We start from the raw sequence: 18980 nt of genomic DNA on the forward strand, positions 1-18980 counted from the left end.
GACATTAAAAAAATTCGCGAAGTTACTCGTTTTTTATCTCCGCTTTAAGATTTATCTCGTTTCAAGAACGTTTCGTGCATATACTTAAAAAAAAAAAAAAAAAAAAAAAAAGGCAACGAACCTATCGAATAGATAACAACTTTTCAAGATTATTACGTAAGTCGTTAAAAAAAAATTACTATCTTCTTCTCTGGAGGAAAAAAATTGATACGTTTATATTTCTTTCTCCTTCTTTCTTTTTCTTATTCATTTATTATCCACTTGCATTATTTAAATCTATTACGCATTCAATTCATTTAAGATAGAATTATCGATCGACACGTGATACGGTCGAACGATCTAGTCGTTAGAAAGAACTCGGAATCGTATGGTTTCTATCGAGCGAAAGAAAGCGGAAAATAGGTTTGGAAGTATCGCGTCTCGTAATCGTTATGTACTACATACTTTTATATCTCTTTCTAGAGCAGGAGCGTACACGTGATCACCTGAGCGCGGGAACGGCGTGCCGATTTTTTTTCTCTCTTTCTTTTTTTTCTTTTTCTTTTTTTCTCAACAGTCGTTCGAGCAATAGCAGCACGAGACTAATACGAGAAGGGTGAAAGGCCGGTTTTGCATAAATAGCGTTCGACGAATCTAAACGGTATTTTAGTGCTCGTGCATTCTCTATTGTGACGACAAAATCGAACTAAGAGACAATAGTACGAACGTTCGGTTTAATTATTCTCTTTCTTTTCCTTTCGATAGGTCATTTATTTAGAAATTCAATGGTATTGTTATAATTTATGAATTTGTTATACACAAGATCATAAATTTTGTTTATAATTCTATATACTATTTAAGATCGTATCTAATGTAGGTATATTGAGAAATGTTAGAACGAGTGCGTTGGAGAATCGTAATAAGAGAAATTTCAGGAAAATGTAAAACATAATTTCACCCAGAAGTGACATTATTGTTTTACGATAATTAGATTTTTGAAAGAAATAGGAATAAATGGCGTTTCAAGGGTATTGAATTAGTTCGTTTCAATAGAATCGAATTTCTTTTAAAAGAATTAATGTAATTAATGTTCTTTCGTTTTGAAAGAATCATTTGGTTAGTACGACTAGCATATTATTCTAAATCGTAAAGAGAAATATTTTATTAAGTATTAATATGAATATCTTTTTGAAAAGGTTATCATCGATACAGATTATTATCTTCAACAGAATCGCATTCGCCTTTCGCTTTCGCATAAACGACAAACTGCGCATTCCAAGGTTACGCGTCATATTTCGCAAGATCGTCTTAAATTCTCTCGCTCGGCGAACATTCGTTTCGTAAAACACGATCGACCTTTCGTTTCTCGATAAGTTCACAAAATTTATCGTCCATTTTATTTGTATTTTTCCACAATTTTATTGAAATCATAGTAGTCGTTGTTAAAATGAAATAGCCGAGTCAATTTAAATATCGTTCGATTGGATCGATCGAATTGAAAGATCATCACTATTATTATATATTTTATTAAAACAGTAATTTTCCTTTCTCGAGGAAATAATTACAAAAAATTTTGTAATATTAAAATACACGTGGAAGGATTTTTTTATTCAGATTTAAAGAACATCATTATCTATAATAGTGATATTATCGTCGATTCTGCTTATAATTCTATAATTTTATAGAAATGGAAGGGAATAATGAAATCGGTTTAATAATATTAAAAATACACGTGGATCGATTTTTCAATCAGATTTAAAGAACGTCGTTATCATCGTCATTACCATTATTATTTATATCAATATTATCATCGATCGCTATTTATAATTGTACAATTTTATAGAAATGATAATATTTGTTCCGCAATTAAATGAATAAATATAATAAATTTAATAACGTTCAAAATAAATCGGTCGCTTATCATTATCATCATTATTATTATTGGTATGAATAATATGGTTTGCACGCGCGCGAACTATCAAGAGTATTTTCCATAACAGTGACACACATGTTTAAAAATATATCATCGTAAGTAAAAGTAAATACGTAGATAGGTCAGCTTTAATATCCAACTGGCAGGTACAAGTATTAGATAAAAAATAAGATTAAAGAAAGACATTAGTTAGTTTGAAAGAACAACGACAAAAATAATATGCAGCCAATCGATGAAAAGTCAATTTATTATAAGATAGCTGAATATATCGTGTTCTAAGCTGTTCTCGAAGAGGAACAACGGCATCGATATTGATCGTTATAAGAGAGAATCGATATTCGTCCTGTTAAACGAAATTATTCGAACGGTCGATGTTTGATTCCGTTAGTCGCGAACATCCATAGTATTGTGTCTTTGTTCTCTTCTCTCTCTCTCTCTCTCTCTCTCTCTCTCTCTCTCTCTCTCTCTCTCTCTCCTCTTTATCTCTCTCTCGGTAATCCTATTGCCGTTGTTCTCGCGTGATGTAACGAGCGACAAATCGAGGTATCCGAGGAACCTGTGGTTGCTTAGAAGATGGCGGCGGAAGTTGCGGGGTGAGGAAGAGAAAGAGGAGGAGGAGGAGGAGGAGGAAGAGATAGCAGGGGTGGTGGACGGAAGGAGGAGGGAGGGGAGGGAGAGAGGTGAGCCCAATCGAACGGACGTAAGGACTTAGAGTTTCTGATCACGCGATTTTGCGTTCTGCGCGAGAATCGAGGAAAACCATGTTGTACCTATCTTTCTCTTTGTGTGCATGATCGTACGTGGACTACATGTATGCATACATATGTGTGTGTGTGTGTGTGTGTGCAAACACGTGTACTTTCACACACGTCGTCGTACGCTCGTCTAACGGCCGTGAAGTTTCCTGTGTACCTAATCGCTTGGTCGTCGTCGTCGTCGTCGTCGTCGTCGTCGTCGCTTTAAACGTGATTAGGATGATTCTTGAGAAGTTAGCAAGAGTAACCTTTCAATTCAGTTTTTAGCATTCGCTAAATTCTATTTAATGAATCACCTTGCGAGATAATATTCGGATACGAAAATTACCTTCGATAGTCATTCGGAATAACACGTTATTTTCTAAGAAATTAGAATTGAGTTTGTCGTTAGAGGTAGGTAAATATTTGTTCGTTTGAGAAAAATTTCATCTCTTTCGTTATTTTCTTTTCTATCTTTTTATTTTTATTATTATTATTATTATTATTATTATTATTATTATTATTTTCTTTTTCTTTCTTTCTTTCTTTCTTTCTTTCTTTTTCGTTTCCTTCTTATTCTTTCTAAGCGCGACGAAGCAACGTCATGTTACCTGAACCGAATCATTATGTCGTAAGAATCTTTTGATGACTCGATCGGATTCGTTAGAAGATAGTAATCGTCCTGATTTTCCATAAACGTTAATACCGTTAATCGTATTAAATCGTTCTTAATATTCAACACGAGTTAACGCGAGCTCGTGCGAAGTTATTTAGCGAATTTGGGGGACGGGGTCAATGACCTCTTCTTGGAAAAGATTCACAAGATACATGCATGTATACACGTATGTATACACGCATGCATCCATGCATGCATGCATGCATGCATGCATGCATGCATATATACGTACGTATGTAAGTACATCGAGCATCCTTAGTGAAAATATTCCAAACGCGCGTTCTTCTCAGTAAACATGTAAACATGAGAATCGAGAAAGATAGATAGATGGAAAAAGAGAGAGAAAGAGAAAGAGAAATAGTAATAGCAGTGGTAATACTAATGGTAATAGTAATAGTAGTAATAGTGGATAATGTAATTCCAAATAAATACGATAAATCATTGCAGCAATAATGTGACACGAAAGAACGAGACTCTGTAAATCGTTTCGTAAGTTTTGTGAGAACTCGATTCCAAAGTAGTTCCCTCAAGTATAGTTATATGTGGATTAAGATTAGGTGAACGGCGGAAAAAGTTATTGCGAATTTTTAGGTCAAGGCGGAATAGGGAAGAAGAAGAAAAGAATTAAAAAAGAATAATAAATAAATAAATAAATAAAGGAAAAAACAATGAAAAAAAGAAGAATTGATCCAATCGTTTCAAAATTTTTATTCGATTGTCCGAATATAGTAGGATATAATTTTATTTATAAATTCATTTATAAGTTTATTAGTTTTGAAAATTAACACAACACCCGATCGATTTATTATAATGGTTTAACTTTTAGAAACTTGCTTTACATCTCTCTTCGGACTCGTTAATCTTCATATTGCTGATTATAATCATGGAGATTAAAATACACTCTTCCTTTCTCTCTCTCTCTCTCTCTCTCTCTCTCTCTCTCTCTCTCTCTCTCTCTCTCTCTCTCTCTCTCTCTTTCTCTTCGCTACGTACCTGTGAGAGAAATCTGACAAAATTTTCGTTCCTTTTTTCCTTCCTTCTAATAATAAAAGAAAGAAAAAAAATTGCCAACGAAAATAGAAGCTAATTCTAAACTTTGCTGAATAATTAAGGATATCTCGCTGTTAATATTAATTAAAGACGGTCGTAATATTAGTTACATGGATCACTTTTGTTAAAATTAAATAAGTTCGTACAAAAAAAAATGTTCCGCGTAGTTCAACCACCATGTTATAGCTTTTTGTTTCTTTTTCTTCGTAAATAACGAAAAATTTAGAATACTTTTTGCTTTGGTCTAAAATAAAAAAGTGTTATTCAATTTGAAAAAGTGCCCAAATATTTTTATAAGCGACTGTATATACATGTGTGTGTGTGTGTTCTTTATGTCTTCTTTCTCGCTCGCTCTCGCACACACACTCTCTCTTTCTCTCTCTCTCTCTCTCTCTTTCTCTCTCTCTCACGTTCTCCATTCGCGTTCTCTGCGTTTTTAGATTCTCTGCTCGTGGTAGATGAAGGGAAAGTCATTGTAAAAAGATACCATGTATGCATGTATTTCCTTTTTTATTCCTTTTCTTTTTCTTCTTTTCCTTTTCTTTTTTTTCTTTTTTTTTTTTTTGTTCTTTGCACAACGCGATACACCCACGTACATACGAGTTAATTAATCCTCGTTCTATTATTCCGTCTCTCCGTTTAATTATGAGATATATATGAAATTAAAATGGCAAGATATATTATATTTTTTTAAACAGATTTGAAGTATACATTATATTCCAATTATAGATATTAAATTCGTCATATTCCTTATTTCGAAATATTACGATTTATAACGATCCTATATACATTGTCAAAAATATCTATGTATGTGTGTGTGTGTGTATGCGCCCGTATATATTGACATAAAGTATATTATCTCGATAAAAATATTTACGTTTATTCTTAGCTTATACGTATTTATAAATATTGAATTCCTTAATTAGTTAATAGCGTTTAAAACGCGCGATGACGCGTTTTAACTTCTAATTCGTCCTTGACTTCGGTCGAATGTCGACTAAAATTAATACGCGAAATTCCTAAGCGCGGCCAGAAATTGGCGATCAAAGCTGCAAGAAATTTGGCAGCGATCGTATTATCATCTTGAGTTCTTTTAAATGTCTACGTTAAAAGTATCATAAATACATGAATAATGTACGTAGAGATAAAATCTTTTTAGTATTATAATAATAACTCCATTTAGAATTAATTTTCAAGTAAATCCGAGATATACTAGAGGAGCAAAGCCTCAGGTAGAAATTAATCTCTGACTCTGTCCCGTCGACAACGACGACGTTGTAGTCGTTGTCTTCGTTGTCGTCGTCGTTGTCGTCGTCGTCGTCGTCGTCGTCGTCGTCGTCGTCGTTGTCTTGCCAACGTAAATTCAGACACAACGACGGTCTCTAGACGTCAGAGACTGACCCTCCTCTTAATTAACAACCTTAGTTTAACGATTAAAGCAATTCGCTTATAAATTACATTGTTCGAATGAAAGAAAATATTGTATGTTTAAACGACACTATTATTATTTATTTTCTAATGATTCATTATCTTTCTATAAATTCTATTTCATTGAAAATATTAATTTATAATCCAACCTTTTTTCTTTTTTTCTTTTTTTGTTACAGAAAGATTATATAATTGAAATTTATAATATTTCATTATATTAGTGTAATTTATATTTACGTTGGTATAGTTTTTGTATATTATCGGTATGATACATCTCCGCTAATAAATCGTGTGTGAAACGCATGAAAAAATTTGCAACATAAAATAAGCAGGAAGTTCGTTGCGATTAAATGAAATCAAACATCAAAAATACAGGTGTGTGTGTGTGTGCGCGCAACTTGAAAGTTACATAACTTCATATAAAACGTAAAGGATATTTATTTATAAATTCACTTTATATTAAATCGAGAATGCATTTATTCGGATGGTATTGAAATGAAAAAAAGTCTAGTATGTACCAGAATTTTTCAACTTCGAGTATGCAATTAAACTTTTCCTCGCAAAGGTTGTAAATAGTACTGACGATTTTTGAATTTGTGTAGCTCGAGATCAAAGGATTCGACAGGAAAGGGGAGAGAGAAAAAAATTATCGAAGCTTATACAAAAAAGTAAAGAAGAAGAAGAAAACATTCGTAAAAGTGTACCTCTCTACGTGAATACTAGTTTCGATCAAAATTTATTTGCAAATTTATAAAAGAAGAAAGAGACAGAGAGAGAGAGAGAGAAGGAGGAGAGGGGGAAATGGTCGATATAAGTAAACAGAACGTAGAAAGAAGATTTAGTCTGTTATATATAAAAAGTAAAAGCCTGCAGAGAGAATGTTATTATTGTTTCGTCTTGTGACGTCCGTAGTTCTCGATTTATGTATCGTATATATACATATGTATATATATGTATATATATATATATATATATATATGTATGTACGTATGTACGTACGTTGAAGTTTTACGTAGGCGTTTGAGGAACAGGATTATCGATCCCGCACTCCAATTTTGTCGACTAGGCGAATTGCCCGCGAAGGCTACGATAATAACGGTAATTATAGCATATCGTTAAGATCTAAGATGTTGCGAGAAGTTGAGTTACCAACGAAGGTCTTCGCGATTTATTCAAAATTGCTATGCTACTGATAAAAGCGCTTCTCTATTTTCGATTTCACTTTTTAAGCACAATCGCCGAGTGTCTTATTATTTAGTTATTATTTTTGTCTCTTCCGACACGTTCCGCGGCAATCGTTTTTTTTTATTTTTTCTTTTTTTTGGAGCAGATAAAAAAAGTCCTTGACGACGTTAACGAAAGTCTTGTGTGAAGGTAAATTAATTGGACGTGTACACGATACAGATAGCTTTACCGTTTTTCTTTCTTTTCCTTTTTTGTTGTTCTTTATTTTTTTTTTTTTTTTTTTTATATCGTTCTTGTAAAGTATCCAACTCTAGCATTCGACTATCGGAAACTTTAACAAACTTTAAATCGAATTACCGAGTTTAGAATTATTTACTGGAGGAATAAAAAAAAAAAAGAGAGATCAGTTAGAGAAATGAGAATTATTCAGTTTGAAGAAAAACAAATTGGTTTTGAGAATTATATGTAACGATACGTTATTTTCGCGTTAGAAAAATCTCTCTTTTTTTTTTTTTTTTCTCAAAGAACGTGAAGGAAGTGAGGAAGATATTGTTGAGAAAGAGAGAGAAAGATAATAACATATTTCACATTATTTATGTCACATACTCTTTTATTATTCTAGCATTTGTCCTTCTTACTTACATACGTACACATACGTATACGTCGTATCATGATACACATCTTTGTGTGTACATGCATACGTGTTGTCTTCTTTTCCACGACACACATACGCGTATATGTACATACATTTATATAGATTTGCCACTAACATAAGTCATATATTCTTCGCAATAGCGAGTACAGTTAGTTACAACACAGACGTAAAATGTGTGGATGTTTACTGTCGCGGTAACTAACACGCGAGCGCCGATTGGGGCCAAGAGAGTTGAACTTATTGTCAGCCACGTTGTTCATTCCTTCTTTCGTATATTTTCTTTTTTTCGTTCGTTCATTCGTTCGTTCATTTTTTTGTCGTTTTTTCGAACGAATAATAGCACTCGTAATTTTGCATCGAACCGATCTCCGATATCTCGAAACGTAGTAACATTCGACGTAGTAACATTTTCCTTATCTTTGAGATTTAGAAATTCAACGATCAATCCTATTTTATTTTTGGAAATATTGAATAAAAAGAAAGGAACAATTATTTTGTTGGTGAATTATCAAAAATGATCTCTCTCTCTCTCTCGTTTTATTATATATATATATATATATATATATATATATATATATATATATAAAATTGTATACACTATATTTCATTTACTTATTTATATGAATATTTCTTAATACATTAATATATCTTAATTTATGTATACACTAATGACAGTATACTTACTATATGTTTCATTTATTAATTTTTATTTGTTTATTTTTTCTTTATTTTCTTACTTTTTTAATATAAAAAATCAACGGTTCATGAGTTATATTTTTGTACACATCTACACAATACATAATATTTCATTTATTTATTGTCATCGATTATATCTTTTTATAGAAAATCAACCGAGGAAAATCTAATCTGTTTTCATTATCCATGTCTTATCTGTCGATTAAGCCAAAGTTCTCGCGAAATATAATTAGACATCCGATATCTACGTTTGAGAATATCATTTTCTTCCTTCTACAATTCCATATTTTATTTCGTCGAATGTATGAATAATTAATTGCCATTTGCAGCGGGCAAACTAAGGGAAATGAAATTCATAGACGGCTCGAAGATCACCAGCTTTATTCTGCAGACGAGATTAACGGCCATGTCGACCTACCGAAATATTATTTCTCTCTCTCTGTCTTTCTCTTTCTCTTTTGTGAACGAGAGATTTAGCAAGAAGGAATGAGTGAATGAGTTAGTGAGTGACTGAGTGAGTGAGTGAGTAAGCGTGTGTGTGTGTGTGAGAGAGAGAGGGAGATAGATAAATAGATAGATAGATAAATAGATAGATAGGTAGAAATATATCTACGGTGAAATTGATATACCGTTGTCGTACGTTGTAAATTTATCGTACCCAGTGAACATTCTTCTTTATTTGATAGCTTTTGATTCTCGTAAGAACGAGTTCGAAACACGTCCTACCAAAGTTTCAAAGGAAGTAAATACGAGTACGATGCAGTTTACGAGCCATTTCTATCGAATTTCGTTTAACATGTTTCGATCGAGGTAAAGATACGCTTACTCCGTTCTATTCGTGGAATATGAAAATCATTAATAATGACAGGGAAGAAAAAGATCCATAGGAAGTTAATAAAAATCCATTCAAGATTATATACTATATCAATATTATATATAACACATTATTATTATTTTTAATAATATATATTTATTATATTAAATATTATAGTACATTAAACATATACCATATAACATAATAACATTACATATATTCTTAACAAATATTTTTAATAATAGTATACGATAATAATATTAACATAAATAATAATTAAACATAAGGATAACATCTGTTATATCAATATTAGAGTATTATTACAGGAATATTTTCAATAAGGATATATTAACGTATATAGTAAATAATAACTAAATATAACAATAATGACCGTCATCTTGTTATCGAAATATATAAATTGATAATTCATGTATTATCATTAAAAAAAGAAAAAAAGGCATTAACATCTCGAAATAAACGTTGTTATTTAAAAAGACAATCCGACGAATTGAAACTGGAATATCTATGTCCAAACTGACGTAGACACTTTGTCCAGGATCAAAAAGAAGATTTTCATGTATTTGTGTCGGGTCGCGTGCAGGAAGCAACAAACGATAGCTCGGATTCCGCCTTCTCGGAGTCTCGTTTTGGCAATCGGCTTCCGGTTAACAATCCCATTGCCGCTGGACGTGCGCCAGTAAAAGGAAAATGAACGTTGGTGTAAGTTCGAAAGCAGTTTCCTCTTCGTCCCCTAGCCGTTGTTTTCCATTTCCAAGCTAAACCTTCGTCGTCGTTATTTTGTAGAGAAAGAGAGAGATAGGAGTTGGAAGAACGAAATAAAAAAAGAGAAAGAGAGAGAAAGAAATAAAATGAATGCTAGAGAGATCGCAAATTTCCGCTTACGTTTCGCAAATTTATACGGACCTTTGCAACGAAAAATTATCCTTTCAAAATGTTGATCGTTCTAATGTATATTTAATTAGTCATTAAATTAACCGCTAAGATAAATATTATTATTATGATTGTTATTATTATTATTATAACATTTTGTATTATTCTCAGCAAAGCGTAATTATTATCTTAGTTATTTTTTCACTCAGCTCTGATTCAACTTCTTTTTTCTTTTCTATTTTTGATATCTCATGTACAGACACACGTACGTATTCACACACGTCTCGGCACAATTTTTAATATAACTAGTTTCTCTCTCTCTCTCTCTCTCTCTCTCTCTCTCTCTCTCTCTCTCTCTCTCTCTCTCTCTCTCTCTTTCTCTTTCTTTCTTTTTGTCTCTTTACGAATTTATTTAATGAACTAAATTAAGCGTCAAATCAGATGTGATTCAATAATTGCGTCGGAAAAAAGAAATAGTATTTTCATTCCAGTGATGATCTCACACTGTCAAAGAGTTAATTGAAGAATTAACTCAACAAGATACTTTGCATAAAAAAGAAATTAAATCGACTCGTTCGTGAATTGTTATAATTAGTTAATAATTATCTTCATTTTAATTGTCAATCTTAATATTAATTTATTACATACATACATACATACATACATACATACATACATACATACATACATACATACATACATACATACATATATATTATAAATCTTAAATTATATTTTACAAATCTATCATAATATCTACAACAAAAAAATCAATTCGATTAAGATCAAGATAAAATCAATACTCTTTCCCCACTTTTCATCCAAAAGAAAAATAAGTCATATTTTCTTTAATTCTTTCCTTCTTCTTCTTCTTCTTCTTTTTTTTTTTTCTTCTTTTTTAATCAATCGAGTCTCGGAGGAATCATCGGTTAATAATTAGAACGCGGTTTTGGTTTGTATCAGTAACCGCAGACAGTCCCAGATTCGTGTCTCTTGGAGTTCTGCTTTCGCGACACCTGTGTCGCTTCGAAGACTATCGTTCGATATATATCGATGATGACACGCACTCACGTACGTATTCACGCACGTATTCACGTACGTACTCACGCACGTACATACATAGATCAACGTACTTCATGACTCCCTTTCTTTGCTAACAGTACGCACCATATAGTCATCGTTCTCTCTCTCTCCCTCTCTCTCTTTCTCTCTCTCTCTCTCTCTCTCTTTCTCTTACTCTCCAATACGGAACCGAGACAGCTCAGAACTGACTGACAAACAGTCGGACGGTCAACCAGTCAGCCAGTTAGTCAGTTACACTCGAGCACGCGCGACCGGTTCGTAGCTCGACGTGTAAAGCGTTCACGCATCGCGATCAAAACGATTCTTGTCCTTTTCATCTCTTCGTTTATTCCCGATCGTTGAACCTTTCGTAGCTTTTTGATTGTTTCTTCTTTTTTCTTCTTTTCTTTTTCCTTTTCCTTTTTTTTTTTTCTTTCGTTTTTTTCTTTCTCTTCTTTTTCATTACATCAAACGATAATAATAGTCGGAGCCTTCATTTGGAAAAATAATTTGATCGCATGTGTGATGTATTCCGATAAGAAATCGTTATTTTCTCGAACGAGGAGATCGAAAGAGAGTCCGTTCGAAAAGGGCGCGCTTTAATTTTCATCGTGTAATTATCGGTAATGTTCGGTATAACCACGTGACAACACCGAACGCGAATGGCGCCTGCTTGTAATCTACGATAATGGAATTTCTCGAGTGTTCATAGTGCCCTGGTATTATTTATATATTTTATATATATATATATACATATTTATATATATATTATTATATATATAAATGTATATTATAATTAATATCGTATAAATATATATTAATATATATTGTTTCAAAGAGATTTCAAAGAGACGGAATTATGCGAAATCGTTCGATTTTGTAGTTTTACGTTCTTTCTTTTTTTTTCTGTTACGTTCTTTATCATTCTTCTTTTTTTTTTGTTTTTTATTTTCGTTAGAAGCACGTTTTCGTTATTAAACGTTGCAACACGACTCCAACTAACCGATGTTTCGGTCACGTGATCACTCTCGAATTAACCTCTCAATTCAAACTGACCTCTAAGGAAACGTTCGTTCGAACCAATCGTGTTTTATTTTACATCTGGGAACAGGGGAATAAGAAAGTTCTGTTCATGAATTTCAAATAATTCCCCATTGTCCATCTAATTTTCAATGTCGATACTTAAATTCTCTGATAGTGCATTAGATAGATTTCGTTAGTTATCAAAATTTAATCGGAACGATCTGTGTTTCTTTTCGATAACGTTCGATTATCGAACGATTATCGACGGTATAATCTTTCTAACTCTCTCTTTCTCTCTCTTGTATTTTAAGTATCCATTATTATTACTCTAATAAGTTAAAAAAAAAAAAAACACGTATTTTTGTTTCTTTTAATTTAAGAACAAAAATTATTATTCTATATATATTATATATTAGAAGTTTATGGCTATTTTTCGTGATATCGTGATAATAGAGAAAAGATAATAATTAGAAGAGAAAGAAAAAGAAAAGGTAGTGTTAACGATAAACGGTAGTTTTATAGTCTCCCTTCGTTCGGCTACGAACGATGTTAGAAGGTAAAATAAAAAAAAAAAAATACAGTTATTCATCGCATTTAATGCTTGGAGTACGCGAGAAGGAACGACAAACTTGCAGGGACAGACAGACGGACAAAGAGAGAGAGGAAAAAAGAGAAGGAAGAAAGAGAGAAAGAGAGAGCATGAGCGAAAGTAAGAGAGACAACGGCGACGAAGAAAATTTGAAATGCAAATAACTTTGCTCGGTCGTCGAGTACGTATGCGATCGCGTTTACGGCGCGTAATAAAATAAAAAGAAATGAAATTAAAAAACTAATATAAAATATATATATATATATATATGCGAAAAAAAAGAAAGAAAGAAGAAAAATCGTTTTATGTCTGCGAAACGAAAAAGAGATTGAAAAATTAGCGATAGGGAAAGATTAAACGTCGCGTTTTCCTTTAGTAATAAATTTCCAATTACGAGACGACGATGACGGGATTCACAAAGGAGAGAAAAAAAAAGAAACAAAAAGGAATCTATTCACAAGTGTAGTTAAAAGTGCATTGATTAATTTTATTTATTCCAAAAATTATATACGTAGATGTATTTGTAAGATGTATTTGTAAATGTGTATATACATATTTTATATGTAAAGGATATATATATATATGTGTGTGTGTGTGTGTATGTTATATTATTAATAACACGCAACCCTCTCTAATGCCATATTACTTTGATATATCGCTTAAGGTATCTATATTTTTGAAGTTTTATTACATTTTATCGCTAAAAAATTAAGTGGTATATTACATTCAAAGTTTTTAATACCTTTTAAGTAGAAGAGTTGTATACTTAGTATAATATATTTTACTAATACTTAGCATAATACTTATATATGAAACTAAATATTATTTATTGTCAGTATAGTATTACTAAGAATTATTATTCATATTACGAAGAATTTGATTAATAAAATTATTATATTACTATTGTAGTATAATTTATACTTAACTCTCTGAGTTTATTTCAATATGATAAATTCGTATTATACTAATTGTAAGTATAAATTATAATAAAGTATACAAATATAATACTTTAATTTATATAAATTTAATATTATAACTTTCAGATTATATAATTTTTGTCTGGATATGAAAAAAAAAATTGGATTATAGAGGGTTGAATAAATATTATTTAATTGTGTGTATATTTTATCACATACATATATTATGAATATAATATATATATATATATATATATATATATATATATAAATTTCGATTCTAATATTAAATACATCTTTTAGAAAAATCGATTTTACAAAACAAGAAATCAATCCATAGTGAAAACGTAACAACGTGCGTTTTATCTGTCATATTTTATCGAAAAGATTATATCGATCGAAGTATTAACGCGCGCGCACGCATATTACTCTTGCGCAACGTCATCGTTTCCTGTTTGTCGTGCGCATTTTTGTTGAAATTATCGAAAAACTCGAAGATACGGTGTCAAATCGGTAGAGTGAAGGATTACGCGTTAAAAGCTCATCGTTTTGAAATGGAAACTTTATTGACTCTTCCTCACTCTCTCTCTCTCTCTCTCTCTCTCTCTCTCTATCTCTATCTATCTCTTGGCACTCTCTTTTTTCGTTTTTTAATTTTTATCCTAATCCCTAATATTAAATCAATCAATTCTTGTATTCGATTGATATGAAATGTACGATTTTATAATATGAATTTAATATGAAATAAATCAGACTTTTCGCACGTAACGATCTGATGATATATTTGTACGTTCATATATTTATCAATTTTATATTGAAAGCGTGCTGAGGATTTAGATGAAACGAATTATATTTATTACGGTTGTTTTCGTAGTAAAAAATAAATAAATAAATAAATAAATAAATACAAACGATCGAGTCAAGTCTTTGATTTTGAGATAATTCATTTATGGGATTAAACAAACACAATATATGTTATGATAATTTACATATTCTTCTCTCTCTTTCTCTCTGTATTTTTCTTTCTGGTATTCTTTCTTCTTCTTTTATTTGTTTTATTATTTTTTCTTTTCGGTTTTTTTATTTGGTTCTTCCTTTCGAATTTGGATTTTTCTATATTTATATACGAATCATCGTCATCATAGTTGTCTTTAGATCTCACTGACAGAACAACGACCGTGAATTTTAAATAATTCGAAGCGAAACCCACCGTCGTGTTTGTCACACTATACTCGCGTGTCACGCATCGCTTCGCTCTCAATCCTTTGTTTCCCCCTTTTGTTTTCTCTCCCACTCTTTTCGTTCGTTCTCTCTTTCACCGTTGCCTACTACCCGTTAGATCTCGGATATTTTTTTTTATCTTTTTTTTACATTTTTCCCTTTTGTTCTTTTTACTTTATTTTTTGTTTTGTTTCGTTTTATTCTTGCAAGTTTATCAGCAGAAAGAACAAAGAGAGAGAGAGAGAGAGAGAGAGAAAAAGTTTCCTGGTTTCGCCGGAAGAGCTCGTTACGTCGATTTCGTAATAAAAGAAAAGGAAAGAAACAGAAGAAAAAAAAAAATGATGAATTTAATTCACAAGTTCGTTAATCTTCTCGCCGTGCATTTCGTTATTCAGAATAATTTCGTAATCGTCATATGATATTTATAAATAACAGCACGAATGTCACGTGTTTCTAACTCTTTGATATCGTGTAATAACATTCTCGCGATTTATCGCTTTGTTTAATTTAATTTATATATATATATATATATATATATATATATATATATATATACACATATATAGTATAGTATTTGTCATAGCAATGGAGAAAAAAAAAAGAAAAAAGAAAAAGGAAAAAGGGGGACGGACACACGATAAAATGACGGACTAACTCGCACGAGCGATATTTTATCGAGCATACTTTCGAACGCCTATATTGCGACGCTACGAGAATAAATATGGAGACACGCGATTTCTCGCGAGGTCCGATAGAAAAAGAAAGGCGGGGGCGTGTAAAACGGCTTCGTCCATTATGGTGTCTCAATCGTGTGTATGCGTACGTGGAAGAGATAGATAAATAGATAAACAGATAGATAGATAGACAGATAGATAGATAGATAGATAGATAGATACGTGGATAGAGAGAAAGAGAAAGAGAGAGAGAGAGAAATAAATAGAGATAGAGACAGACCCCGTTGCGTGTTCATGACGCAACGAGCGCTCGCATGGCGAAGGTCACGTCGATAGAGCAGGATTTAATAAAGAGTCAAGGATTGGAATTAGTTATTTATGCGCATCAACGAAGCCTACGAACGTTCGTTCCATGCTCCGTTAGCAAACTCGAGATCATCGAAGCCAGTATTCTCACGCGCTCTAGAAGATCTCGATCGATCGGTCGAACGATCGATTTTGCTTTTGATCTATCTGTCTATTCGTTCGTTTCGAATTCTCCTTCAAAAGATCGATATCACGAAAATCGAAACGCAAGAGATCATATCGCTCTTCGCTGGATCAACGTTAATTTTAAAAACGTGCACGGATTTTTATTTCTCTTTCGTTCTTTTTTTTTTTTTTTGGTCTTTATCATTTTTGTGATTCGTTCATTTGTTCCCAGTGATTTTGAATAATTTGAAAAAGAAATAGTAGACGAGATTTTGTTTTTCTTTTTCTTTTTTTTTCTTCCTCTTTTTTTATATCGTTTCATATTTTATTAGATACGATAGATATATTGATCTCCTGTAGGAAAGGGATATGCGGTCGAAAAGTTGGAAGAGATTTGATTTCCGATGAGAGGGTATAATCGGTAGATCGATAGATATAAAGTAAAACTCTGGTATAAAAGTGGGTGCGTGTGAATGCATTGGATTTGTACGAGACGTCAGAGTCGCCACTACAGGCGTCCTCGTCCTAGTCCTGACGATTCCGCCATTGTGGAGGAAGGATCAGTAACTCGGTATTGCTTACCGATGTACAACTCTGAGCTTTTCAAAACTGTCTGGACGAAGATCGGACAAATGTGCGGTTACATCACCTGTGCGAAATCCTACCTCTCAGGTCAGTTAGTATCTATCTTTCGTGATAATAATTTTTTTTTTATTTCTTTCGACAGAAAAATTCGATTAAAAAAAAATCTCGAATTACGAATTCATTCGCTCGATAAATCCGATCTAATTTTTTTATTGGTCTTCTCTCTCTCTCTCTCTCTCTCTCTCTCTTTTTTAATAATCTTTTTCTTTTTTTTTTTTTTTTTTTTCTTTTTGTTTTCTCGTCGATCGTCGATAATGAAATATTTCAACGATGCGTTGAACGAATTTAATTTTTAACGCTTTATATACATATAACCCAATTTTTATTTCCGTGTCTAAAAAGAAAGATATATATATAATATAAAAGTAATAACATTATTTATACTATCATAGTATAATTACATTATATCGATTGCAAAAAATAAACAAAGCTACTGTTTGAAAAATACGAATAACTTTGATCGTGTCGAAAAAAAATTAGATAAGTTTCTAATTATATAATGAGATAAGACGTAACAAATAGATATATTTATATAAACATATGACATATAGAATTATATAATTTTCGATATACTTTTTATTTACTTTTCTTGTACTTTATTCTATTACTCTAGTTTTTTGAGTATTCACACGCATATGTATGAATGTATGTATATACATATCATATACATATATATGTACGTACGTACGTGTATATGAATATATAGGTACTTACATATAGATGCGTGCTGTTTCGGTGGTTAGTCATGAACGCAACAACTGAACCGAGGAATTCAACAGAGAGATAGAGAGAGGAGAGAGAGAGAGAGAGAGAGAGAGAGAGAGAGAGAGAGAGAGACTGACACGCATTTCAAGAAAGTGGGTTAGACTCCGTTCGCTCAGCCCGACCTAGAACTCGATTCCTTCCGGGTACTTCCATCGGTATTCTTTGTGATCGATACTCCAGCGACGTTCACGCCATTTCCTTCTATCGAAAAATATCAAAAAAAGAAAAAAAGAAATTTAAAAAAGTGATAAAATAAAATAAAGTAAAATGAAAAGAAAAACTAACTAAGAACATTTGAAAGTCTTTATAAAATCACATTTCATTTAATATAATATAATAAGTAACTCTGTGCGTGTGCGTGTGCGTGTGCGTATATGTATATTTCTTTGCTACACAACATACCTATATAACGATTTTCGAAAAATGATTTTTTTTTTTTTTTTTTTTAAATATCATTTAACGCAAATACGAATATCAAGTCTAAGAACAATGTATTATAAATGTTCATAACGTTAAATCGATTGAATCGATTCGCAATTTTCACGTAGTTAACGGACAGAATGTAACGCAATAAAGATTTTTATGAACTTCCCTTCCGTTACGCGAATAAATCTTCTTGTTCTTCATCATATATTACATGTATATATATATATATATTATTATCTAGAAGGAGAGAAAGAAAGAGAGGGAGAGATCGTATGTTGCGATCCGATGCTGTCGAGCTTAACGGTTTTACGTCACGGAAGTAGATTAATCGAGACGAACGACCGGCGCCGTTCATTATCATAAATTATTATTTTTCTTTTTCTTTCTTTCTTTCTTTCTTTCTTTCTTTCTTTCTTTCTTTTTTATTCTTTTCTCTGTTCTTCTTTACTGCCTTCTGTCAGATTAACGACGATGTTATTGACACAAATATTCTCTTTCATTTTGACCGTCGACACGATAGTTTGACCCGGTTTTATTTCCCAAAAACATATTTCCTTCTCTTCCTTTTATTTTCCTTTCTTTTCATAATTTTTGTTTTTCCTTTTTCGTATCCCTTTTTTTTTTCTTTCCTCCTCTTTCTTCCCCTGTTTGTATTACTGGTAAAAGTTCCAGCTGAAAACTTTCGAATTGCTTAGTTGATAAAACTCGTCTATGCTTTTAACAAACATTGTTGACCGATCATAAGTATTCTCGTGTTTGTGCACGTACATGCAACTTATGTAACTATTATGTTATAGTATAAAATTATGTAACTCGTTATTATGATATTAGATGATCTTTCTGCTTCTGTTATCTGCACGTCAACTTTATGGTACTCCATTTCTATAATGAATTTTCAATAATTTTTTTAGTTACAAGTTATCTCATAAATATATATATATATATATATATATTTTCTTTTTTATTGCATCTAACAAAGATCCTTAATTCGAAAATGAAACCTTAATTTATAATCAACCTGTATACATACAGAGTGAATAAACTATTAAGTAACTAGACCGGATCATAACTCTGTTTCTATTGGAAATAAAAAATAATTTGTGAAGTGCATCGGTGCAGTTGCAAAACGCAATTACACTTATTTGT

The 18980-nt window shown here is 31.8% G+C and overlaps 1 protein-coding gene across 4 annotated transcripts in view; it reads left to right on the plus strand.

The window, feature by feature from the left end:
• LOC122627025 (serine/threonine-protein kinase tricornered) overlaps positions 1 to 18980 on the plus strand; it is a 95841-nt gene that overhangs the window by 43782 nt on the left and 33079 nt on the right. Inside the window, exon 1 of one of the 4 annotated variants that reach the window (XM_043807755.1) lies at positions 16418 to 16670. The exons of the other annotated variants lie outside the window; for them this stretch is intronic. Coding sequence (XP_043663690.1) covers positions 16472 to 16670 — 199 coding nt within the window. The 5' untranslated portion in view covers positions 16418 to 16471. Of the gene's footprint in view, positions 1 to 16417; positions 16671 to 18980 lie in introns of those variants that run through there. 4 annotated transcript variants of the gene reach the window in all.

Source organism: Vespula pensylvanica, chromosome 2 (assembly GCF_014466175.1).
Source record: "Vespula pensylvanica isolate Volc-1 chromosome 2, ASM1446617v1, whole genome shotgun sequence".
NCBI classification, from domain to species: domain Eukaryota; kingdom Metazoa; phylum Arthropoda; class Insecta; order Hymenoptera; family Vespidae; genus Vespula; species Vespula pensylvanica.